Genomic DNA, 25,142 nt, shown 5'->3' with positions numbered 1-25,142 from the left:
CCGCGGTCTGCTGGCCCGGAGCCCGCCGGGTGGAGGTGTCGGGCTGTCTGCTCGCTGTAGGGACAGCGGCTGTCAAATGGTGTAAAGGAGAGAGGTTTTCATATATTTGCATTGCTTCCCTTGGTAATGGATGTGTTCAGTGATGATCAGTCCAGTCTGACTCTTAAAGAATTATTTGGTTTTCCTTTTCAGGTGGCAGATCTTCTCTTTCAAACAGCCAAAGATGCTGCTCTCCAGTATGACTGCGTGTGTGGCGTGCCGTACACAGCGCTGCCATTGGCCACAATTATCTGCTCTGAAAATCAGATTCCAATGCTTATACGGAGGAAGGAAGCAAAAGACTATGGTAAAACCTTCAACCCAAGAATTTGTGTCTGCTTGTTGTCTTGTTTGTGAAATGACTTTATATTTTGTGATTCTTTCGTAATATGCAGCATCTTCATTCCAGTTACTACACCAATTGAAAAAGTAGCCCCCTTTTCCCTAAAAGATACTTCCCACAGCATCCCAACCTGGTCAGGCTCTCCCAGCTGCTTGCTGATTAAGGTGCAGCTTGAATCCTGCTGTAGTAGGTTTGGAGACACTTGAGGGAGGGAGCTCTGTCTCTTTTTTGGCTTCAGAAGCGTCTTTTTTTCTTGGCACCGTTACTGCAGTTCAGGGTTATTGGCCTTTTCTAGAAACTGATCTTTATAACTCGGTTTCTCCAATATGCTGAGACCAATGCCATGTTTCACCCCAAATGGGACTTTTTGTATATCAAGTCTAAAAGGAAGTTTCTGGTCTTATCTTCATTTACTTCTCAAACCCTTTTTTCTTTCATAATCCTGTAGTCCTGTAATCAGTGGGCAAGGTGGACCAGGTGAGAAGCACTCAGTTCTCTACCCATTGGATTTTGGTGGAGGCAAGGGGGAGAGAGTCTGAAGCGTTAACCTACTGTAGCAACTGGATTTCACTATATGATAAAAGCTACCCTCTTCCAACACTATTCAATTAGAAAGGATGCTTGTCACAACTAAATGTTATTCCTATGTTAGTGTGCCAGACGTGAAAACATTTGCTGTTCCTTCTTGTGAAGGACAAGTCAGTTGTGACGGCAATTAACTGCCTGGCACAAGGTTTTTGGTGTCACATGGAATGCAAAGCTGTACTGTACACATGCTCCTTCTCTAGGCTGTCATGGTCTAAGCATTGCACTCACAGCATAATATTTGCCTGCTGCTCACTGCTTCCTGGGAAAGCTAGGCAGCCTTTGTTGTTGCCCCCAGGAGGCCTTTCATGGGAGGCCTTTCATGGAAGTGTGCCTGTTGTTGGTTAGGGCAAAGGCATTTGGGGCTTTACTCCTTCTAATTGTTCTAGGAAATACGCTAAGAACTACCAACAACTTGGCTGCTTTAAAGGTGTTTTAAATAAGTGGAGAGAACAGTTTGTAATTCTGAGCATTCAGTTCATGGCGATAATAAAATTATGTAGTCATCTTACCTAAAGATTAAAATTTGTGTAGTTAACAATATGTCAGTTTTGTTAATGGAACATAACGCCTGGAAACAGAGAAGTATTTTATTCACTTGGAGAAGTAACAGTCTTTATGAATTGAATTACAAGTCAGTGACTGAGCTGTGATAAGAATTGTGATAACTGGTATCAGGTAATAACTAAACAAATTACCTCTGTGTACTGACTGAGTGTGAAATTCCTATTCTCTTGAATTCCAGTTCCATTGGACTTCAGGATATGCTGCGGTTTATGCTTGTACGTGGAACAAATATGATCTTTGTATTAGCACAGCAAGTGAAAGTTTTGATACTTTTAAGGGTTTTTTTGGTCTCTTAAACTTTCTTCATTTAGTGGAGTGTTTGCCTTTTATTTTTAAGGTACTAAGCGGCTGGTGGAAGGTACCATTAATCCAGGAGAAACATGCTTGATCATTGAAGATGTGGTAACAAGTGGATCTAGTGTACTGGAAACTGCGGAAGTTCTTCAGAAAGAAGGATTAAAAGTCACAGATGCCATAGTGCTGCTGGACAGGGAGCAGGGTGGGAAGGCCAGATTAGAGGAATGTGGAATTCGCCTGCATTCTGTGTGCACGTTGTCTGGGGTGTTGGAGATTCTCCAGCAACAGGGAGAAGTGGCCGTTGAGATGGTTGAAAAGGTGAAGAAATTCATTCAGGGAAGCATGTTTGAGCCAGTGGCTCAGAACGGCCCCGCTCCTGCGAAAAGGCTATGTAAAGAGCTGAGCTTCAGTGCTCGTGCCGAGCTGCCGGGGGTGCATCCTGTTGCAGCCAGGCTTCTCGCACTCATGGAAAAGAAGCAAACGAACTTGTGCCTTTCTGCTGATGTCACAAGCTCCAAAGAGCTGCTGCAGTTAGCTGCCCTCCTTGGCCCCAGCATTTGTATCCTGAAGACTCATATAGACATCCTGAATGATTTTACCCAAGAGGTAGTAAAGGAGTTGAGAATGCTCGCAGATCAACATGAATTCTTGATTTTTGAAGACAGGAAGTTTGCAGACATTGGAAACACAGTGAAACATCAATATGAAGGTGATTATCATCAACCTCGATTTACTGTAACTTTGCTGCTGGTGTGTGTAACTGCAGTGCTGGCACAGGTTGCCAGGAGAGATTGTGGAATCTCCAGCCTTGGAGAAGACTTAAGGGGACAAGGCCCCGAGCAACCTGATCTAACTTTGAAGTTAACCCTGCTGAGAGGGCATGACCTCCAGAGGTCCCTTCCAACCTAAACCTTTTCATGAATCTGTGGTTGTGCTCAGTAAGTACCTCTGAGTAGTTGTTTGCTGTGAGAAAATGCAGCGTGGCTTCTTAAGGTGGCCTGCTACTGTGTGCTTGTGTGCCCGTTACAGCTTTCATTCAATGTTGCGTCTGCAACTGTAGAACTGTTTTTTTTTCTGATGCATATGTCCCTTATGATCTGCATGGTGTATTGAAAGGTGGCACCTGTGACAGTAGATTTTTAGGTTACCATGAACACCTCAATAGATTTTAAAGGTGAGATACTAAGAAGTGTTTGTGAAAAGTAAAACTGAGAGATAATGCTTTGTGGTTAGACTGTCTGATGAGACTGAACTTGTAACTGTCAAGCTTCAGTAGTAAAACTGTCCTTTAAAATGTGAAGGATTTAGCCTGCAGCTTGTTTTGTTTAACTCGTGTTTCCTGTTTAATACACTTCTAATAACAGTATGTCTATGTCTTGCTATCCATGTTCTCAGGTGGTGTGTTCAAAATCGCATCCTGGTCAGACATCATTAATGCCCATGTGGTTCCAGGCTCTGGAGTTGTGAAAGGTCTGAAGGCAGTAGGTCTTCCTCTCCAGCGTGGCTGTCTTCTGATTGCCGAGATGAGTTCCCAAGGGTCACTTGCAACTGGTGAATATACAAAAGCTGCAGTAAGTAGGCAGTCTTGTTTCAGGTTAACAGCTTGTAAAGCGTTGTAACAGGGAGGTTTTGTGTGCTTCTAGTATTTGCACTTCCAACAGTCTGTCCAGCTCTGACTATAACAGGGCTTCTTTTTTCCAGTGGAGACTCAGGAATCTGACAGTGTGGTGTTTAAAGGTTGCAGCTGTAGGCTAGTGGTGTAAGGTGGCTGGAGTTCGCACTGTCAATTCTAGTAAATGTGCCAAGTTCGCTATTACCCTCACCCCCGCCCCTGCTTTTTTTTTTTTTCCTTAAGCAATACATTTCCAATTAGTTTAAGTTCATTCATTGTATTATTTATAACATAGAAAGAAATATAATGTTCATGTTCCTGCTGCAAGTGCAGCACAACCAGCGAGGGGTGAGTCAGCTCTGGGTGACTTTATATTGGTAAAGCAACACCAGGTGTTTCGTACTCCTGTCCTGCACAGCTTAATGTGTCGAAGAGTGGATGAGAAATGGACTGCTAGTCAAGCTTAATTTTAGGGAACTGTTTGTAACTGTTTACTGATCTTCAGGTACAGATGGCTGAAGACAACTTGGATTTCGTTTTTGGATTCATATCTGGATCTAGAGTTAGTAATAAACCAGAATTTCTTCACTTAACTCCGGGCGTGCAGCTGCAAGCTGGAGGTAACTTTTTCTGGAATATTTATAGTCTGTTTGTAAATACAGTAAGTGATCTAGTCTTCAGTGAAAAAGTGACTTCTAAAGAGGGTTTGTTTGCCGTTTCTCTGGTGGGAGGAGTCTGTATTTGCCATTATGGGCTGCCTTCTCTATTTCTGGGTATGCTGATCTTTCCTGGGAGCTCGGAAAGACAACTAGCAGGCTGTGCAGCTTTGCTCATGTGCTGAGGTCTGTGCATACCATAAAGCACAGTCCTTGATACGTGTGAAATGTCTTCAGATAGGTGTTAGGTTAAATGTACAACTACTCAGTAGGAGTAGAAAAAAAAATTTTAAAGAAATACAGAGGTCTAACTGTAACACTGTTGATACTGATAAGGATGCAGTATCAGTGAGTTGGAAGTCTTACATTGACCAAACAGTTTATCACTGAACCAGGCAGGGGAGATGTGTTTCTCTGCAATACTTAATTCTAATGAAACCTAAAGTGAAATTACAAGCTTTTATGTGAATGTTTGTGGATGTGCCTGTTTTAAGAAGGCGAAGGATATACATAAATCCATGGGGCCTGATGGGATGCACCCTCGTGTGCTGAGGGAGCTGGGGGAAGTCATTGCTGGGCCTCTCTCCATTATCTTTGAAAGGTCCTGGAGGACAGGTGAGGTGCCTGAGGACTGGAGGATAGCCAATGTCACTCCAGTCTTCAAAAAGGGCAGGAAGGATGACCCGGGAAACTACAGGCCGGTCAGCCTCACCTCCATCCCTGGGAAGATGATGGAGCAGCTTGTTCTGGGAGTCATCTCAAAGCACCTGGATGAAAAGAAGATTATCTGTTCTAGCACCTCTTTGAAGGTTTTTAGTAGATAAAGTTTTGTATGAACTGAAAAAAATGGTGTCTCTGTTTCAGGTGATAACCTTGGACAGAAGTACCTAAGCCCCAAGGAAGTTATTAGTGAAAAAGGTTCAGATATCATTATTGTGGGACGTGGCATCTTGTCAGCCTCAGACCGTCTTCAAGAAGCAGAGAAGTACAGGAAGGCAGCTTGGGAGAGCTACGTAAGCAGACTTGGTGTTCATGCAGAAGATTAAAAGCAGGCTGCTTTCCTTGTCAGTAAGCAAAGCTGATGGAGCTGCAGTCATTGTGAGAGTTCCAGTTAAACACGTAGACACTTCAGCCAGTAGAAAACTGCCCTTTTGAAGAAAAATCCATTAGTTACTAAATTATTTTTAATTGCACACACACAGATCAAGTTGTACATGCCATGGTTGTTTTTTTTAATATTTGAATCCGTGAAACCAAAACTTCAAACCTAAACCACAACACCGGTTTTCAGCCTTAATAGCCTTTCGCTGCTGAAAAATGTTGCATGAAACACTCCAAGGGTATTTGGTTGGTTGTTGTTGCTTCTGTTCCTTTCCCCACCTTCAAATTCTTCTGGCTGTGGAAACCGTTCTCGATAAACTTCACCTGCAGACCTGACCTGCTGTCCCACTGTCAAAGGATTACTCATCTCTGCTGTTTCCAAGGAGCAACTATGGGTCTTAATCCCTCACTATGAAATCGAATAATGTGTTTTTTAATAAATACGTTTTTGCTACTGTTTTCCTTTCATTGGATCTATAAGTCTTCCTTCTGTGGCAGTATGAAATACTGTTTTCAGAACCCCATTATTAGTAAAAAGTCATTCTGGTGTGTTTGTGATTGCAGGATTTACTCATGATTCTGTCTACAGGAGCTACAAAGAATTTGTCAGAGCAACTAGTTGTGTGCTTAATTACAGTGGAGCTGTTGATGCCTCTCATGAGAAACAGAAATGTACTTTCTGTTTATTGACTTTTTGTGACAGTAGCTGGCATACTTCCAGGAGTTACTTTCCACTCTTCACAATGAAGAAGTAGAAATATCTTGTATGATTGGTTTGGATTAGAAAGGATGGAATAACCTTAAATAAATGTAGTGTACATGTGGTGGAAATTGGCTTGAATCTTCATTGCTCTCAAGAAGGCAAGGACAAATGGTGATGCAGTTCTAGACTATTGCTATTTCTGTGCTGATGCAAAGCACGCAGAAGGAAGCTGGGTGTCTTTGTTAATATGCTTACCTGTGGACTAGGAACATCTGTATCTAGTGAGAAGAGGTTTTTGGCATTAGTACTGGACTTGTCACTAAGCCTTTCGAAATAATTTTGAGTTGTGCTGAAGTTCAAAAGGACTTTTTTATTATTTTTGGTTGGATTAATTTACGCAATGTCTTAAGACCAAGATGCGCGGACTTGGATCTGAGGGCTTTGCTTTACGCTTCTTGTATGTGTGACATTGAAGTCTTACTGCCAACAGAGCACAGAAATGTACAACTGAAAGACTTCGTCACTGTCTGGGCATGTTGGGGGTGATGACCTTACCCTTTCATGCTCCACATGCCCTGGAAGTGTGCTTTGGCCCTCTTTGGGGAGGGGTCATCTTATGGGGCTTACAAGTTGCTTACAATGGAGAGAATAGGAGAACTTACTTGGGGGTGTGTGTGTGTGTGTTTTGTTTTCCTCAGGACTATCACTTGTTTGATGAGTCATCTTATGTACCATAATTTACATCTGGAGAACTCATCCAGGAAAGGTAAAGGCTCCCCTGGCCACCTTCCACAGCTGGAAATTGCTGAGTGCGTTGTCTTGTGCAACTGCCCTGCAATAGTGTGGGAGTCGTGATGTTTCACATCAACTTCTAAGAAGTTCCAGTCCTAAGTGAATGGAGGATTTGGGATTTGTTTACTGTCTCATCTTAATTATCTCGTGGCCTTGAGGCCTGTAGCAGAAACAAGTCTTTCTCACTTAAACTGTTTTGCAGAAAATTACTTTTCCACCAGAGGGAGCTGAGACTCTGTTTTTCAGGATAGTTGACACCCTAACTCTTCTACAGCTAATAGTTTCCAATAATGATACCAACTCTAGATATGCTTAGGACGAAAATCTGTCTGGTTTTCAAATGGTTACACCCTTGCTGGTGCCCTCGTTTAGAACAGTAGAGTTTACCGGATAGCTGCCTCCGGCTGGAGTTCAGCACCGTATGTTGTTGTAGACTCACTGTTACAGTGCAAGCAGAATTTTGTGAGTTCAATATTTTCCACTAACTATGCTAAAGCATGTTAAGCAGGTGGCTGACATCTATGCAGCTAAATCCCTGAGCAGGGTCTTCTGAGAGCTAGTTTATCAGGTCTCTAGCTGAAAAAATAGTAACTACATTTGGAGAGATTGATGTGATCTAATACCCAGTCCATTTTAGAGGATATTTGCAATGCGTTTTCCTTACAAAACAAGTCCTGAGGAACATATCAATTGAAAAACTTCATTTCCCAGTCCTTCATTGTGCACTCAATAAATCATCCAGAAAGAGCTGTATTCTGGTGCTTCATTTGACACCAATGTCCCAAACATTTCAATTAGTAAAACAAAAACGTGTTACCTCCTATATGCATTCTTCTGTCAGAATGATTATAGTAAACAAGTGTGTGCACTTTCTTTAGGGCACCTGGAAGTGATTAAAAATCCATTTCAAATTAAGAACAAATGTTAATTTCCTTGCCTGCCCCCACTGCTCACATTCATCACATAGTTCCTGCTGTTGGTCCCAACTGTTCCTAACATGGGAACTAGGTCACAATTTACAAAACTCATTTGCATCATAATATATGACTCTGAAAGTCTTGCAGTTCACTCTCTGATCTGATTGAGTCTGGGGTAGAGGTATAAAGCTATATTTAAATTTCTGGGTTATCACATGATTTATATTATCTGCCAAGTAGGTATTTACATGAAATTGGGATTCTTAATCCACGCTGGAGTATTGTTTATAGCAGAATAAAAAGATACCACGTTTTTTCATCGTGAAATAGGACTGTGATCAAGCATCGGTGCTGGCAGCATAAAGAGGGCTGACTTGCTGCTATTTCTGAGCAAGTCATAGCAGGGACTGCATGAGAGACCAGCACAAGCTGGAACCATTAAGGGATTGTTATGTAGCTTTTGATATTTGTGTGTAAAGTTCACTCTATCTTGCTGAGGCTGTGCTATCTCTGTCTAGCATGAGGAGTGCTGTGTCAAGGGAACTCAGCCTGGGCACTTTAATTGGTATAACTGTGCATAAGTACGGTGCTTTACTCAGGCTTAAAATTCTTGCAAAATCTTGATAAACCCAGCTCGGAATTAAAAGCGGCCAAGTTAACATTTTTGTCCTTAAAAATATGATTTGTTTGTCACTGTATCAGCATTGCTTTATTAACCAGTAATTGACAGGTCACAATATAGTTTCCAAAGCTTTTTCTATAAAAATTTGAGACGTAATCCCAGAAAAATAACTGAATCACTTCCCTTTTAATTTATTTGGAAAGCCTGTTGCTGTGGATTTTTTTAGCAAGTGACACAAACATTGCGTTTAGGGAACAGGACCAAAGGAATGTGAAACACCCAGAGGAAGTTTGTTTCCAGATCTGAGTTTTGGAGGTCACTGACTCAGGCAAATGTTCTGTTTTGGAAGACTTGTAACTGGACTGTGGGCTAGACAGGCTGGATGTTTTGTTTGTAATCACTCTTGGTTCTTGGTTGGTCGTACCACGGTGACAAGTACAGCTTCATGTTTGAATGCTACAGCAAATTAAAACTCAGCCTGGTGCCTGCTCCAGCTTTGGGTTTTCCTCAAACCCTTTTGCCAGGCGTTTGCAGGCTGGGACTGGTGACCCTGCCTGCATGTCTGGGTTGACTTCATCCGCGGTCTTGGTTCTTGAATTCATCCGCGGTCTTGGTTCTTGACTTCATCTGCGGTCTTGGTTCTCTGTTTCTGCGTGACTCCTGTCCTCCTCTGAACGTTTTCTGATAAGTTTTTGCTATTCACAGTGAGGCTGCAAAAATGCAGGGCTGTAGGTAAAGGCTGGCCAGCATGGAGAAGAGCCCAAGGAAGGCTGTAACTGAGAAGTTCTTGCTTACAGCATGGTCTCCTGAGCAGAACTGTGATGGTATGTCATAGGTTGTCTCTAGGCCAAATAGGTGTTGCAGGAGGAGAAGCTAAGCTAGTGTTGTCACTTTTGATCTGTTCCTGAACAACTAATAGTAGCTATACAAAAGATACTTTCACAAACAGGACTACTTAAGACAGGAAAATTTTGCAGCGTTCCTGCAGATGATCATTTCTGCTTTGCTGAGAGGTATCGTTTTAGGCCGGTGATGGGAGCAGCCATAAAGATGACCTGGTTATAGGGGAGAAAATATTGCACAGAAGAAGATGTCTGCTCAAATACTGATGGAGAAAGCGCCGGCCAGCCTGGGAACCACAAGCATCCTTGAGGAGCACAGCTGGCATCTTTGAAGTGCAGCTGGGAGCTGAGAAACCAGACACAGCCCTAGATACCATAGATAAGTGCAAAAACAAGGAACTGTAATAGCACGTTATCATCTGGAAAGGTGAAAAAAAAGTCTGGGAAAGGGGGAAAACATCCTGAGAAAGTAAGCGGAGGTAACTGCCATTGGCTATTCTAGCTGACAGAACAGAAAAACAGTCTGGAAATACAAAAATTGGTCTGAGATAATGGAAAACATCACCAGTTATTGGCTGTGCCAGGGGAAAAACAGGAATTCACAGCATCTATTGGCTGCTCTGGGTGGTGGTGTCCTACACCTCTTTATGTCTCTGTGATATAAAAAGGACTCACTTTTTACTCAAATGGACCCTCTTTCCTCCACACAAACCCCTTTTTCCTGCAAGATTTTCTGGGCAGAGCAGACCCTCGCTAGGGACACCAGGCTGACTCCAGGCTCCGTGACGCAGGTCAGCATCCAACCGAGACCTCATCCGTTGTTGAGTGGCCCCGTTTCTGGGATGGGTTTGATTGGCCCCACTGCTGGGATCAGTTTGATGAGCGCTTGCTACCGGTAATATTTTTGAATATATCTATGTATAGGCACACGTATAAGTAATTACTAGTAAGTATATTTGCTGCTTTACTAGTGATAATTCTATAGTAACTTGTAATATTGAAATGTAGATTTGCTACTCATATTGATTGAAATACATATTTGCTTTCTGGTAGTAATTTGTAGTATAGATATATTTGTTTTGCCAATCATAACTATACTTTGATAGTAGTAAATGGCAATGAAGTAAAGAAATGTAGGTAATAAATCCTCCATGTCCGTGTGCATGACGGAGTCCTGCAAACCCACAGTTGTGATCTTTGCACACCTGCAAGCCGGGTAACCCTTTTGGGTTGTGGCATTATTTGGTGTCAGAAGCGGAGTTCTGTGATACACTGGTCATGGATGCTTGGGAGAAGGCAGTAGAAGAGCAGCGAAAATGGCAAGAGGCTAAGGGGTGGAAAACCCCTCGGTGGGACAGGGATTGGGTGTCTGAGAATTGGTTGAATTGGGAGATGCTGCGAGCAGAGTTTCAGAAGTGGCAGGACAGTCACAAATGCAAAGCAGAGGACTGCAAGGGGGCCTTCATCGGGCTTCTCACGGAGGCGTTGGCGGCCGCAGGCGCTTTGTTTAACACTGCTGGGCAGGAACTTGAAGCTTTGCAGCAAGCTAAGGATGCAGAAGCACGAGCAGTTGGCTTTGAATCCCCTAGTTTTGTTACGAATCAATTACTTCGACAATTAGAAACAAACCTCGGAGCTCTGGCTGTACGACAGCTAGAGCAAGAGCCTACGTGCCTGGTCTCGGAGAGCGAGATCATTGAAAAGACGCATGTACTGAAAACGGATAACGAGGAGGAAGGCTTTGATTCTGGCAGCGGGTCCTCCACCCCCGCCTCGTTACTCGAGCATCGTGTGGATAACGCAGCCTCCTTGTACCCTAGCGTTAAAACTTCCCCGGTACAACTCCCGGCTCCTGCTGGAGAGGAAGGCGCTCCCCCGCAGACTGGGGTCACAGTGACCGCTACGAATTTTAACACAGACCAGCTAAGGCAGCTGTCCTTGCAGTATGGCAAAAAGCCCCATGAGGACTGGGTGGGATGGGTGGTGCGGTGCTACCAGCTGGGAGCTGGAACCGTGATCCTTAATCAGACTGATGCTGGACAAATATTCCTGGGAGGAAGAGTATTTCTCCTAAACCCTGATGCAGCAGCCGGAGCAAATACCTTTTCCCTGTTATCTTCGATAATACATGCTGTTAGAAAAATGCCGGGACCGCGGGGATATCTCCCTCCCCCTCCCTGGAGTACTCCTGATGGCTTTTCTGGGTGGACGATGAGATTGGCAGCTTGGGACGTCCTTAAGGGACAAGGGGTGATACCCCAGGACATGATGGCTGTGCCAGCAACAGCATCAGGGAAACTCAAACTCTTGCAAAACGCAGCACCCGGAGGGCCGAAGAACCTGGCCTTAATGTTACGCCATGAAACCTGGGACTGGAATACCATAATGTCCCAAGGGCTGCAAAATTGGACAGCCCTTATGGGGAGGCAACAACAGGGAAGCACCCCTGAAACAGTACGCTGTAAAAGGGAAGGTCGGGTCAGGGTCATCCAGATGCGAAAGGGAGGTCAGAGGAATAAGAACAAGGGACAAAATGCTCAAAATGCTGAAATTAATCAATCCGACACAAAACGACCCTGTGGCAAACAGGACCGTGATCTGGAACGGAGACGTTTATGCGGTCTCCTGCGAGGAATAGGATTCACAGCAGGCCAGGTAGAGGGGATGCCCTTGTTTGTCTTGCAGAGGCTGTGGGATAACCGCGATGGGGGTGGCACCAGCAGCCCCGGGGCAGGGAAGGGGTCTGGTAACGTTAGTCCCCCTGCCTCCCCCATCCCCGACAACCTTGTTCTGTCCGCTCCCCCAACCCCGCTACCCAAAAATGAATAGAGGATCTCCCAACATTGGCCCAGGGAGACCCAACAACCTCTCACAGGTGGTCAGAAATTTTAGAATTTGTATTAGTGCCCTTGTATACTATTAATAGTGAATGGCAAATATTCCATCTCTTTTCTTTTGGGTACAGGAGCTTCAGTATCAATGATTAAAGCTAAGGGTGCCTCTGGGTAAATTCAGAAATCTCAAGAAAGGATTTCTACAGTAGTGATTACCAGGAAAAGGTGAGAGCTTCCCATGGGCAGGATAAAATTGGTTCTGTCCAGTGGAAGGACGCTGAGACCTACACTGGCAGTGGGACTTTTAAGTATTTTGAGTATGCATATATTAAAATCCCAGAGTATTAATACTCCATTAGGCTCTCAAACCCAGAATTCTCTAATCTATCAATAAAATACCTGCTGGGGAGGCTATTGCTTTTCTGTTAGAGGCGGCACTCAAGTTACCTAAAAGTCCCTTCACCCACATACTGTATTAGCCCTGAAGCCTCACAAGGCATACCTGCTGTCATCCAGGATTTAGGACAACGGGGTGTTATTCAGAGACCTCATTCACCATATAACTACCCTGTACAGCCTGTCCGTAATTCTAACAGCACCTGGGGTTTGATGGTAGGCTGTTGTAAATTAAATGAAAATACTGGACTCTAACATGCCGCTGTCCCCTCTATTACAAGTATTTTTTCTATAGAGCAAGCAGCCCAGCCATGGATGGCTGCCATGGATATAAAAAAAACGTTTTCCACAGTCCCATTGCAACCTGAGGATTGAGACAGATTTGCTTTTACCTGGAGCAGAATACAGTTTGCTTTTACCCAATTACCCTCAGTGTTCAGACATATCCCCACGTTGTCACACCAGCCTTTAGCTAAAGAATCAGAAAAAGTCCCACGGGATCCAGGAGTGACAGTATACAAATACACAGATGACGGAGGTGATTCCCCCAGTAAGGTCCAAATAATGCGTGATCGCTCTGGGAACCGTAGGACTCTGGCAAGCGCGTTTTCCAGAGTTTGGTATAATTACTTGACTCATGGTCTGTTAAAGAGCCGTGCTGCCTGGGCTCGGGCAGGTGTTCATGAAGCAGCATTTCATTTATTAACACAGTGTTTCAGAATATCACGCTATGGGGTCCATGACACCAAGACCCTGCATGTAGGACATTGTCACAGATGGAGTGGTACGCTTCACTCATAAGAGAGAAGCAGCAATATATTTATTGTTATCTTGGGCTCGCTTGTTTCTTCTGAAGTCTGTCCCTGTTGCTGGGAGGATCAAGGAAACCACTACCTGTGCTCCTGAGATTTTTAGCATTCTTCCTATAGCCCTGAAATCTCTTTTGATCAACCCTAGTCGTTTTGTGGCAGTATCATTAGTACTCATATGAAAGAGCAGGAGCGGATAATAGTCCAAAGGCTGTATTAAGCTCTTCAGTCATCTGGTGACATCCATAATTCTGGCCCCAGGGAGGCAGCAAACATCCCTGAGAAGAGGGTCTGGTCTGCTCCACAGGGGAGAGAGTAACCGGTGACCACAACTCACCGTTGTTTCTTCTTGACGCTGGTCTTAATGTAGGTCTTGTTGTGAGGGGTTGGTCTATCTGACCTTGGCGAGAGCATTTGTTTCTGTCTCTTTATGTGCTTCATCTGCCATACCCAGGGCCTTGTACCTTTTCCGTAAGGGTATCTGAGAGGGTAAGGAGGAGTTTCTCTCACAGCTCTGTGCAGTAACCTTCTTCCACCCCTCCCTGTCCCTCATTGTGGTGGGTTGACCCTGGCTGGAGGTCAGGTGCCCACCAAAACTACTCTATCACTCCTCTTCCTCAGCTGGACAGGGAAGAGAAAAAATGTAATGAAAAGCTCGTGGGATGAGATGAGGACAGGGAGAGATCATTCATCAATTACCTCACGGGCAAAACAGGCTTCACTTGGGGGAAAAATTAATTTAATTTATTGCCAATCAAATCAGAGTAGGATAATGAGACATAAACTCAAATCTTAAAAACACCTTTCCCCCACCCCTCCCCTCTTTCCAGGCTTAATTTCATTCCTGAACTCTCTACCTCCTCCTGGCCCAGCAGCATGGGGGGACAGGGAATGGGGGTTGTGGTCCGTTCATCACTTGTTGTTTCTGTTGCTTCTTCTCCACGGGGGGAGGACTTGTCACACTCTTCCCGTGCTCCAGCATGGGTCCCTTCTGTGGGGTGCAGTCCTTCAGGAACAGACTGCTCCAGTGTGGGCTCTCCATGGGGTCACATCCTCTTTCAGGCACCCACCTGCTCCAGCGTGGGGTCCTCCACGAGATGCAGGTGGATATCTGCTCCACTGTTACCCTCCGTAGGCTGCAAGGGGACAGCCTGCCTCACCATGGTCTTCACCACAAGCTGCAGGGGAATCTATCCCAGCACCTGGAGCACCTCCTCCCCCTCCTTCTTCACTGACCTCGGTGTCTGCAGAGTTGTTGCTCTCACATATTCTCATTCCTCTCTCCAGCTGCAATTGCCGTTGTGCAGGTTCCCCCCCTTCCTCCTTCTTAAATATGTTATCACAGAGGTGCTACCACTGTTGCTGATGGGCTCGGCCTTGGCCAGTGGCAGGTCTGTCTTGGACTTGGCTGGCCTTGGCTCTTTCAGACACGGGGCAAGCTTCTCACAGCTTCCTACAGAACCCACCCCTGCAGCTCCCCCGCTACCAAAACCTTGCCACACAAACCCAATACACTCATAACACCGCCTTTCTCCTGGTACAAAAGGAATCCTGGGCCTGATTTCATAGTGGCCACGCCGAGCTGGCCTCCATGCATTATAGATGGCAGAGCACAGCTCCATCGGTCAACCTTCTTCTCAGGCTCTCAGATGCTCCTCAGTCTGCTCAACGCCTCCTGCAGCTCGGTTACCATGCAGAGCAGTTCATCTACCTGGTCACACCTCCCACAGGCTTGCTTGCTCTCACCCTCCAGCTCCAGAAATATTGTTTCAGCCTGTTTAAATCACCTGCTCTGCCGGGTTCCCTTCAGTCACTTGGGGAACAGCCCCTGTTCAGTTGTATTCTCACCTTGTCCTTGTGTGTCCCTCGCCACTGCTGGCTGCCCTGCTGCTGGTGCTCCTCTCACTGCTGTGCCATCCGTTGCACGCTCAGTGCAATCCGGGAGATGTTGATGCACAGAGCACATCGAGGGGACACCTCTGCTTATGGGGGGAATTGACAGTACCATATGGAAAGGCAAGGGGGTGTTGAGCTTGGTGCTGCTGCAATATATATAATGACTGGAAAACTAAAAGATGGAAAATTAAAGGAAGATACTTGATCACCAGGTTGACAAGCATCTCATTTCTAAGCAATGGCTATCCAAATTACCAAATATCCAAAAGGAATGAAGCGTTTTTTTTTTCTTTCAGGTCACCCTAACTGCAACATCAGCAGTGGGAAACGCAGATTATTCTCCCTGGATTTTGGTCCTACCTTATTCATCGTACTGATTTGGCAAAGTGGCATGAAATGAAACGATGTCATGAGCACTTTCATATAATTGTTATATTATATACACAATGACTGGATCACATCTAGTAATAACACTATTGCTTGTTCCCTTATTTCAAAGATGGAACAGTGATCACATGGTTCAATTTACGAATACAATTTCTCAAGCAGGCAACGGATTAGATTGTTGGTATTGCTGACACCACCCTTGATCATTAGACGCCAAATTTTGGTGGTTAGCAGAACCTGTCCTGAAACATCTCGTTATCAATCAAATTTGGCACACTTACTCCCCAATACAACAAATTATCAACAACCGCCTTTCATATGATTCATATTTATATTCATATGATAAGGTCCCATGGTGCATTATGATGATCCGGGACACAAATTCAATTTGGGTGGGAAAGACAAGCAATTGTGATTACACTTTGTATTACAATCATACCCAAGCATGGTTTCATTGTCCATGTGACAGAACACAAGCTTGTATTGATCCTGAAAACCTCATGGACCTGAAATAATGAATCAGCAATTGAAAACAAAGGGATTTTTAATGTACTCTGGCATCTTACATGGAACGTTAATAACATGAATTGTCAAAGATAATATAATCTCAGCGGTCCTAATTCTACATGCTGTCATCTACAGAGTAATGGTTGGCTTAGTACTGATGATAATTGGGACATATGTGGCCCAAGCAACATATCTGGCTGTACAAATTGTAACCCCCTTTGAACACTCCAATTAATGTGCCTAATGAAATTGAATTGTTTTTCTAATTCATTCTGTAAACATGACTCCAGGCGAAGCTGGTGGCCTATATTTTAACACCTGGATGGTTCTGGCTTTGTGGCACTAAGGCCTCTAAGAGTCTACCACCACAGTGGACCGGCATTTGTACCATAGCACGTCTCACCCCTTAGGCATTCCAATCTCAAGATTTGACATTTAACTTTCAACACAACCATTACCTGTAGGTACCAGGACATAGTGTGACCCTCAGTAAAGAGACAACCTAAATTTCCTAAGTGTGTATGTGCCCTGTTCCCAAACTTGGGTGTCACTGAATTAAAACAAGCTGTTTTTAATATTTCTGCTACGCTTGAAATCACTCAAAATGCTACTACGGATGCTCTAAAGAGCCTACAGATGGAGACTAACTTGCTCTCACAGTTGGCTACTGTCGCAGGTGGAATATTAAGAGAAGTCATCATTGTGGGGTTAACTGAAAGGGTTTTATTAATCATCAGATGATGATCAAATGGTAATTAATTGATGAGTGAATGAAAATCAAATGGTAATCAAATGGTGATTAAGCAATAATTGAATGTTAATTAAACAGTGATTTAACAATGATCTGACGATGATTTAAAAGACGATTTAAATTACAATTTAGATGGTGATTGGATGATGATTTAGACAGCAGTCGAACATTCTAGTACTTACTATACTTCTAATAATTAAGCTATAGCTGGATATATAAATGTTGCTAGCATACAGTATACCTTTAGACCTAATGTAAAATATCACTTACCTCGTTATAGACATCAGATGCCAGGCAAGGGGTCTCTCAGCCCGGAGGAGTCACCTTGAGAGGTGTCCCTGCTCAAGGGGACATACCCTCTGTGCAGCCTGCTGCCATGGAGAGGAGCTACAGATGTCTATAGTGTAAAGTGACTGACTTGTTTTCACCCCCCCATCTTGGTGTGTGTGCAGGTGTGCAGCTGTAGCAGCTTTAGTTCTGTCTAGTCCCAGCTCGGTTTGGTACTGTTAGTCCTGATAAGATGTGGCCTGGACCCCTTAGTCCACATTTGCAGGGCCTTGGGTTATCTTTCAGGCTCCCAAAGGGGTATTTGTGTATTAATGAATAGTACCCGTTGCTTCTACACTAACAAAGTCAAACATATTTACTATGAAGGGAACGTTATTCAGCAACACATCCACCAAATAGCCCAAGAGCAGCGCCTGCCCAGGGCCAGCCATGGCCATCATCTTGACTGCTAGACCCCGGAGAGTGGACATGGTGCACCTCAGTGACGTTTGTGCTTTTCTCTGGTGTACCTCATATCAAAGCACTGTATCACTTTTATCCAAACCGGTACTGTACACTCGTACCTCAACCAACAAACCCTCCCAGTAGTTGCAACAACACTGTGCCCAACAAGGACATGAGTCTCCTCCACCTCACGCCCTAGGAGGCAAGAGAGACGCACCAAGCAGGGTGTAGTCTCACTCCTAGTGACCCATCAGTGGTTGTAGGCCGAGAGGTGGAGTGATGGGAGCAGCCATAAAGATGACCTGGTTGTAAGGGGGAATAATGTATTGCACAGAAGAAGATGTCTGCTCAAATACTGACGGCGAAAATGCCGGGAACCACGAGCATCCTTGAGGAGCACAGCTGGCATCTTTGAAGTGCAGCTGGGAGCTGAGAAACCAGAGACCTCCTGAGGTACCTTCAATGAAAAGCGCAAAACCGAGGAACTGTAACAGCACGTTATCATCTGGAAAGGTGAAAAAAAGACTGGAAAAGGGAGAAAACATCCTGAGAAAGTAAGTGTTGGTAACTGCCATTGACTGTTCTAGCTGACAGAACAGAAAAACAGTCTGGAAATACAAAAATTGGTCTGAGATAATGGAAAACATCACCAGTTATTGGCTGTGCCAGGGGAAAAACAGGAATTCACAGCATCTATTGGCTGCTCTGGGTGGTGGTGTCCTTCAACCTCTTACATCTCTGTGATATGAAAAGGACATGCTTTTTACCCAAAATAGAGCCTCGTTCTCTGAGAAGTGCCTGTGCATGAATGCCTTTTCCCCACGACATTTGCTCGGCAGAGTGGACCCTTGCCTGGCTGACTCCGGGCTCCGTGATGCAGATCATCATCCACGTGAGACTTTGCCCGACTGGCCCCACTTCTGGGATGAGTTTGATGAGCACTTAGCACCGGTAACATTAAATATACACATATATGTATATATAGGTACACATATAAGTAATTAGTGATAAACATATTTGCTGCTTTACTAGTAATTCTCTAGTAACTTCTAATATTGAAGTATAGACTTGCTACTAATACTGATTGTGCTGCTGTTGAAACATATATTTGCTTTCTGGTAGTAATTTGTAGTATAAATATACTAATCATAAGTGTACTCGCCTTGATAGTCATGATCTGTAGAAATGCAATAAAATAATTTAGGAAATTAATCCTCCACATCCTTGTGCATGTCCCGTGAAGCCACAGATGCAACCTTTGCCCACCCACAGGCTGGGTAACCTTTTTGGGTCGAGAGCCAAATGGAGAAGTTTCTGCTGGGCTGCGTCCAGTGGACACCAGCACTAACTAGCAGGCATGGAGGAAGGGACAGGATGAAATAAACCCCCCGTGTCTCTGTTGGGCTGCGTCTAGTGGACACCAGCACTAACTAGCAGGCATGGAGGAAGGGACAGGATGAAATAAAACCCTGTGTCTCTGTTGTATTGTATTGGTTGATTTGTTGCAGGCTGGCAGTGAACAGGATGTAGAGGAACAACAGTTAATTCCAGTTCAATGTGTGTTCAGAAATGGAGGTGATGCTGGGATATAAGGGCCGGGAGATGCTGCTGGGCTGCAGATGTAGTCAGTTGTCTCGCCTTGGAATTTCCTGCCACACGTCTTAGTGACCCTCTCCTCAATACACTAGCTCCTTCGCCTTCCACATGGCTGCAGAAATGAACCATTAAACGGGTTCAAGAATGCGGAGCATTCATCTTCCAGAGCTTGGGCTTAGCCTTCAGCTATTGAGCACCTTCTCGCTCCACCATAAAGAGCAAAGAGGATGCAAAGTGGGCACGTCTCACTCAGGCTTGCGTTACAGCAAAGGGTTACGGTGCACCTCCACCGTTAACAAAGCAAACAAGGCTGCCATTGGCGTTGACTTTTCCCAAGGTAGGATGCAATCCCTCTTTTCCCCAGAAACACCAGCAGCGCAGGGAAAAGGCTGGTGAGCGCCAGCCCCAGGGGCTGCGCGGCAGCAGCCTCCAGCTGTGGCTGGGGAAACAGGAGGAGCTGATGTTGCAATGGCATCCGGATTCCAGGGTGGCCAGACAAGCACTGACATTTTTCCATCACATGTGACCCGTCGATGCCTTCTGCCGTAGTTTTCATTCAGGAATGCTAGCTGTGGTCAGGCTGCCTGTATTTACAGACACAAATAAACTGCTGCTGACTGAAATACACCCTTCCCATGACTGCGCTTGGCACTAACTTTGCAAGGGTAAAGGCAGATCTGCTTACACAGTAAAGCAAAGCCTTCTTGCCCTTAGCAGCACTTCCTTCTTTTTTTTTTTTTTAAGATGCAACCTTGTGGAGAAGCTAAATTTGGGGGCGGGGGGAAGCAGTCGGGAGGGGTCTGCTCTGCGCTGCCTGGCCCAGCACCGCAGGCAGCAGGATGCTCTTTGCTGGCAGCAATCAGTCCTATTTCCTTCGTTTTGCGACGCTGACTTCTAAGGCTGGCCTGTGGCACCCTTCCCTCTCCTGCTGGCTCCCCACATTGCTCCCTGGCTGCTCTACAGAGCCGTTCGCTTTACGACCAAGTCTCCCCTTGCAGGGGAAGGGGGGCACTTGTGGTCCTGTCCCCAGGCCCTTGCTCTCGTCCTTCTGCACCCCTCCCTACCCAAACCACCCCTTCGTGGTGAGTCCAACTTCAGTTCCCTACGGCTGCCTTAATTGTCCGGTCCCTCAATTCTAACCCAGCCTGCTGGGAAATGTCGCGGCATAAAGGTAACCTGCAAGGGAAAGGGTGGCAGGGAGTGCCTTCCCTTTTGGAGTGCAAAAGAAGAAAGCAAAGGGGTTGGGTTTGTTTTTAAACAGCTTGGTCCCTTGCAAATTAACTGCAGCAGAGCTGTGTTCACAGTGTTTGCTGTTTTGGGTGGCAAAGCTGGTTTAAAATGTTCCTGCCCTTCCTTTCCCTCCACTTTCCTTCCTGCTCCCCCTTGCTGTGCCTGGGGCAGTATGGCTTGCGTGAGACAGCTACATGAACCAAGCCAAAATTTGCTCTGTCTGCTTGCGATGATTATTTTTTGACTGTTTTCTACTTTTTCTTTTGCGATGGTGATGAGATCTATCTTGCCAGCCTGGCACCAGGCAGTGGATGGTCACGAGAACTGAATTTGCCCCATGGATGCTCCATCCCAGGCGGCAGCGTTAGTCCCAGGTATTCAGTACGCAGCATCTCAAGCCTGCGAACTTTAGCCTGGGCTTCAACATTGTGTAGGAAACATGGAGCTCTGAACAGCCGCCCCTCTGCAGCACTCAGGCCTGTCCTGTCTCTCGTGGGGCTGCGGGGAGGGGGCAGCACCCCCAGCCCATGCACGGGTGGGTTACAGAACCAGCACAGAGCCAGAACCTGTCCTTGCTCTTGTTTTCAGTATGTATGCACCCTCCTTCCCTGCTAGGGCAGATTTGGTGGACTCATGTGGGAAGACAGGGCACGGATTTCATTTATTTGTGGTTTTGTTTTTTTTTTCCCCTCCCTGATCAGTGCTGATGCTGCCAATGTGCCACTTGCTGCCCTCCTAAAAATTCCCATTTTGAGCTATTTTTAGTGTGGTCTGCTGCATTTCTTCAGTGCTGCTGGTAGGAGGAGTAGGGACCATAAAGTTCTTCAAGGAGAGCTGTTTATACTGAACAAGTAAGAGCTTCTGTTTATAGAGGCAAAAACAAATAAAATAAAAAAATCCGGAAGGATGGGCCCGTGGCTCTTTTCCAATGAGAAGAGCAAGTCAAAACAATGAACACCATTTGTTTTTGCTTTTCCCTGGCAGGCTTCCTTCAGCTGACTATTGCACGATCTGTTCAGGGCAAAGAGACAAGAAAAAAGGGGGAAAAAAAAAAAGAAAAAAGCAAAAGAAAAAAGCAGGCAGTAGCAATTGCTCTGTCTTCTCTCTCCTGCCGGCAGCTGCAGCCCCGCTGCAGTCTGTGCGGGTTTAAAGCTGCAGCTGTCAGCCGGGGGAACCCAAACCCCCAGAAAACAGATGGGGCTGGGGGAGCTGTTCGAGGGGGGGAAGCAAAAAAAAACCAAACCCAAACCCAAAGCAAAATGTACGTTGTGAAGCAACAACACCGGGTTCTATCCAGCTCCCTTTCCAGCTGAAAGCCTAGGGCTCCCCTGCTTTTCCAGCCAGGCTCTGCTGGACCCCACAGTCTTCTGGCAAAAAGTCAGAGGTCTGGGTGAGCTGCTGTGCGCTCCCAGCCGCCCTCCCGCAGGCACCCAGGCTGATGCCTACTTGCACACCTCAAGGAACGGGTGTTTAATTTAGTTTCCTCAGACTGAACTCCAATTTCCCTCAGGCTCCCACCAGTTTCCCGTCTGTTTAACACACGAGAGCTCCTTGTGGCACCCCCCGCCCTGGGTCAACAACCAGCGTATTAAATCAACATACCTTCTGCGGCAGTCATTGCGGCTCCAGCTCCTATTTTTATAGCCGTGCTTTGACCGATAAGGCTCTATTAATAAATCAATCAGGCAGCGCCACTTGTGCTCGCAGGAGCAGGTCCCAGTTCAGTCTGTCGGTGGGGGGCTCAGCAGAGCAACAATAAACACTACTCACAGCATCATATATGCACAATAGTTTTATTTTGGTTTTTTTTTATATAAAAAAAAAAATCCTAAAGACTGCAGAACTCTTGTATCCTAATTTCTTACACAAATGCTCCCAACACCCTCTTCATTTTAAGCTAATTCCCTCCCCCCTTACATCTTGCAATGGCGTGGGTTCCCCTGATTTTGACCTAGTCACCCTTTCTACCGGGATACGTCTAAAGCTGCGATATGGCACTTGGTTGACTTAGTTGGCAGGTTTAATATATCCAGAAAGCTGGGGTATGGAGTCGCGCACGGCTCGGAGTCCATCTGCACAGGTGAGGAGCCTGCCTTCGCGTCCGTGCCTTCAGAATGAACCAGACTTTTCTCCTTACTGTGCAAATAACAGGCTTTGGTCATCGACCGGTCCTGTCGTAAGGGATTCTTGCCCCTGAAGAGGATCCCATCTTCAAGTGGGGAAGCAGCACATACAGTCAAGCAATTGTCCACAGCAGTCCCAGGTGCTGAGACCCCATCAGTCAACTGTACCATTGTAAGACCTGTTGAGCTTGTTGAACGTGAACTCTACGTTATGCGTGGAAATAGGCTTTCGATAGAGAGGATTGGATGCCTTGGAGAAATGAGAGGACAAAAAGAACAAAGGTGAGGAACAAAATCCATGTCATGGCAAAAATGTGTATAATCCCCCCTTTCTGTGCCTATTAATTTGGAGATAGCTCTGCATTTGGCTTTCATGGAAATGTGCATTCAGATCCAAAAGCAGTGGTGTCTGTCCATAGCTTGTCCATCAGACTCACCTTCTGTCTTGTCTACAGGCACAGGTGATGCCCTCAAATGCTGGGCAACCCCACCTGAACAGGAAGCCTCCCAGAAGGGCTTCCTCAAAGACCTGACCAACCTGGATGCCACCACAGTCGGAGCTTGGTCTCTGCTCCCCTACCTCCTTCAGCCCTCCAGCACTGCTGGGAAATGCAGGAGGAAACCAAAGCCTGGCCATAATTTTGCAGAATATTTGTGACTTGCCAAGGGAAAGGGCAGCGCAATGTGCCAGATCCCAAAGCCCGGCTGCATGGCACCGTAGGGTACAGTCAACCGCATCCCTCATGCCTGCCACCCTTCTCCATCACTGCAGAGCTCTTTGCTGACGGTGCATCCTGACAGACACCCTCCCCCCCGGCCAGTAACCCCCACCCCGGGGCTCACCATTTCATATCTGGCCCGGGACCGTTCACTCTGGAATCGGTCGAACTCCCGTCTGTCGTGAATGGTGACGAGCAGCTTCCAGAGTCCCAGGAGGATGATGCCGATGAGGACCACGCTGCCGATCACCGCCAGCACGATCGTCACGGCACTGGGGGCTGAGCTGCATGCTGGTAATGAGTGGGGAGAAGGCAATTAGCTCTGGTCCGAGTGTATCCCGGATCAGGATAGCGGGACGTAACAACCTGGACCACAGCCACTGAGCAATCGACCTCAGGGCAGTGCTAGCAGCAGTGACTAAATTTAAAAAAGCAACAGTCCTCTCTGAAACCAAAGGGATTTTTTTTTTTTATTAGATAAATTCCTGGCTAGAGGCAGGTCAAAGGTACAGCTCTCATGGATGTCACCAGAGCCGGGATGTCACATAGCACTTCACAGGAAGAGCAGTGCTGCAGTGCCAGCGTCCAACAGCAACGCCTGTTTTTAATGCCGGGTGACCCACGTGGGACACAGAGGGTTAAGGGCCTTCTGACAAAAGCCAGCTCAGTTTCTGGCCCACATGGAGGCAGGTGATCAATAGGCACCTAAGTAAGTACATTAACTATCAGCTAATCAACTGGTCTTTCAATTAAGTGCAAGCCAGAGCACAAATAAAATAAAATGTGCAGTATCTCAGTCTTTCCCATACTGGCCTGTGCCTCGGAGGACCAGAGCAGATCGGGAGAAGCTACTGCTGGGTGCTCGCCAGCTCGTCCTGCAACACCACATGGGGTTTTCTTTGAGAAACTGCATTGCACGTGATTAAAATAACGCTGGGGGAAGCACAGCTGTCTGCGGCAGCCCGGGGAGCAGAGCAGGGACACACAGCCCTTACGCTGCCTGGACCAGAGCCAGCGCTTCGGAAATGCAGAAATCCATAGGTGGCGTGGGGTTTTCCTAACATCCCGACTTAACCAGCAGCAGCACCAGCTGTCCCCTTTTGAATTTTTTGCTCCCGGTGGCTGTATCTCCAAATCCACACATAGCATGCTTTTTGCTAGGCAAATAGGCTGGCTTTAATTTCAGCATCCCAAGCTGGTAAAAACTGCTTCAGCTGCTTGCTAGCGACGCTGGCAGCTCAGGTGCATGTTTCACTCTCAGAATCCTTTTCTACTAAGTTGGGAGCATTTGGAGCTGGGTTTCAGCGCTGTCAAGCACTTTATTTTAAATCATCGTGGTTTATCTGCTCACGTGTGCCTTTGTGCAGCCAGTGAAACCAGCCCTTTGCAACCCACCAGGCTCTCCAGCAGCCCATCGCCTCTCCCAAGGCAGCCTGTGCTATTAAAAGGAAACCCGAGGGAGGGCCGACCTGGCTCTTTGAGGACGGTGAGGTTGGATTTCCCACTGGCAAGCTCCAAGTAGGTGAACTTCATGACACAGTTGTTCACCGGGTAGGCACAGAGGATGGCGTTCGGGTCATCCGTTTCTGGAATGAGACGCAGGGTTACAGAGTTTTATTTTGGTTTTTATATATATATTAAAAAAATATCCTAAAGACTGCAGAACTCTTGTATCCTAATTTCTTACACAAATGCTCCCAACACCCTCTTCATTTTAAGCTAATCCGGGGGGGGCCCTTACATCTTGCAATGGTGTGGGTTCCCCTGATTTTGACCTAGTCGTCCTTTCTAATGGGATATGTCTAAAGCTGCAATATTGCACTTGGTTGACTTAACTGGCAGGTTTAACGTTAGGAATTAGCACAATTCTCCTCTGCAAGCTGAGCAGGGCTTCCCATGGGTGCCGGGGAGTGGAGGAATGGGGATTGAGCCTGGAAAGCAGCACACTTTGATCACGATTTCTGCAAATCGTAATTGAGCAGCGTCCAGACCTACTGCTCGAGAAAATGTGGCGCTCAGCAAACGTTACATGGCAATTAGATGCAACCTCACACATACACACGCTCTTACTTCGACCCCGTCTGCT

The 25,142-nt window shown here is 46.0% G+C and overlaps 2 protein-coding genes across 2 annotated transcripts in view; one reads left to right on the top strand and one right to left on the bottom strand.

Moving 5' to 3' along the window:
* The window catches only part of UMPS (uridine monophosphate synthetase), a 5,894-nt gene extending 631 nt beyond the window's left edge, over nucleotides 1–5,263 (top strand). Inside the window, exons 2-6 of the mRNA XM_009887313.1 lie at nucleotides 193–346; nucleotides 1,872–2,540; nucleotides 3,227–3,402; nucleotides 3,949–4,063; nucleotides 4,964–5,263. Coding sequence (XP_009885615.1) covers nucleotides 193–346; nucleotides 1,872–2,540; nucleotides 3,227–3,402; nucleotides 3,949–4,063; nucleotides 4,964–5,145 — 1,296 coding nt within the window. The 3' untranslated portion in view covers nucleotides 5,146–5,263. The remainder of the gene's footprint in view (nucleotides 1–192; nucleotides 347–1,871; nucleotides 2,541–3,226; nucleotides 3,403–3,948; nucleotides 4,064–4,963) is intronic.
* A 16,728-nt stretch (nucleotides 5,264–21,991) lies between these two features.
* ITGB5 (integrin, beta 5) overlaps nucleotides 21,992–25,142 on the bottom strand; it is a 59,686-nt gene continuing 56,535 nt past the window's right edge. Inside the window, 3 exon segments of the mRNA XM_009887268.1 lie at nucleotides 21,992–22,587; nucleotides 23,181–23,347; nucleotides 24,526–24,642. Coding sequence (XP_009885570.1) covers nucleotides 22,492–22,587; nucleotides 23,181–23,347; nucleotides 24,526–24,642 — 380 coding nt within the window. The 3' untranslated portion in view covers nucleotides 21,992–22,491.

This window comes from Charadrius vociferus, unplaced genomic scaffold (assembly GCF_000708025.1).
Source record: "Charadrius vociferus isolate BGI_N301 unplaced genomic scaffold, ASM70802v2 scaffold385, whole genome shotgun sequence".
In the NCBI taxonomy this organism is placed as follows: domain Eukaryota; kingdom Metazoa; phylum Chordata; class Aves; order Charadriiformes; family Charadriidae; genus Charadrius; species Charadrius vociferus.
The sequence above is the reverse complement of the archived record's forward strand: the minus strand, read 5'-3'. Positions and strand labels throughout refer to the sequence as shown.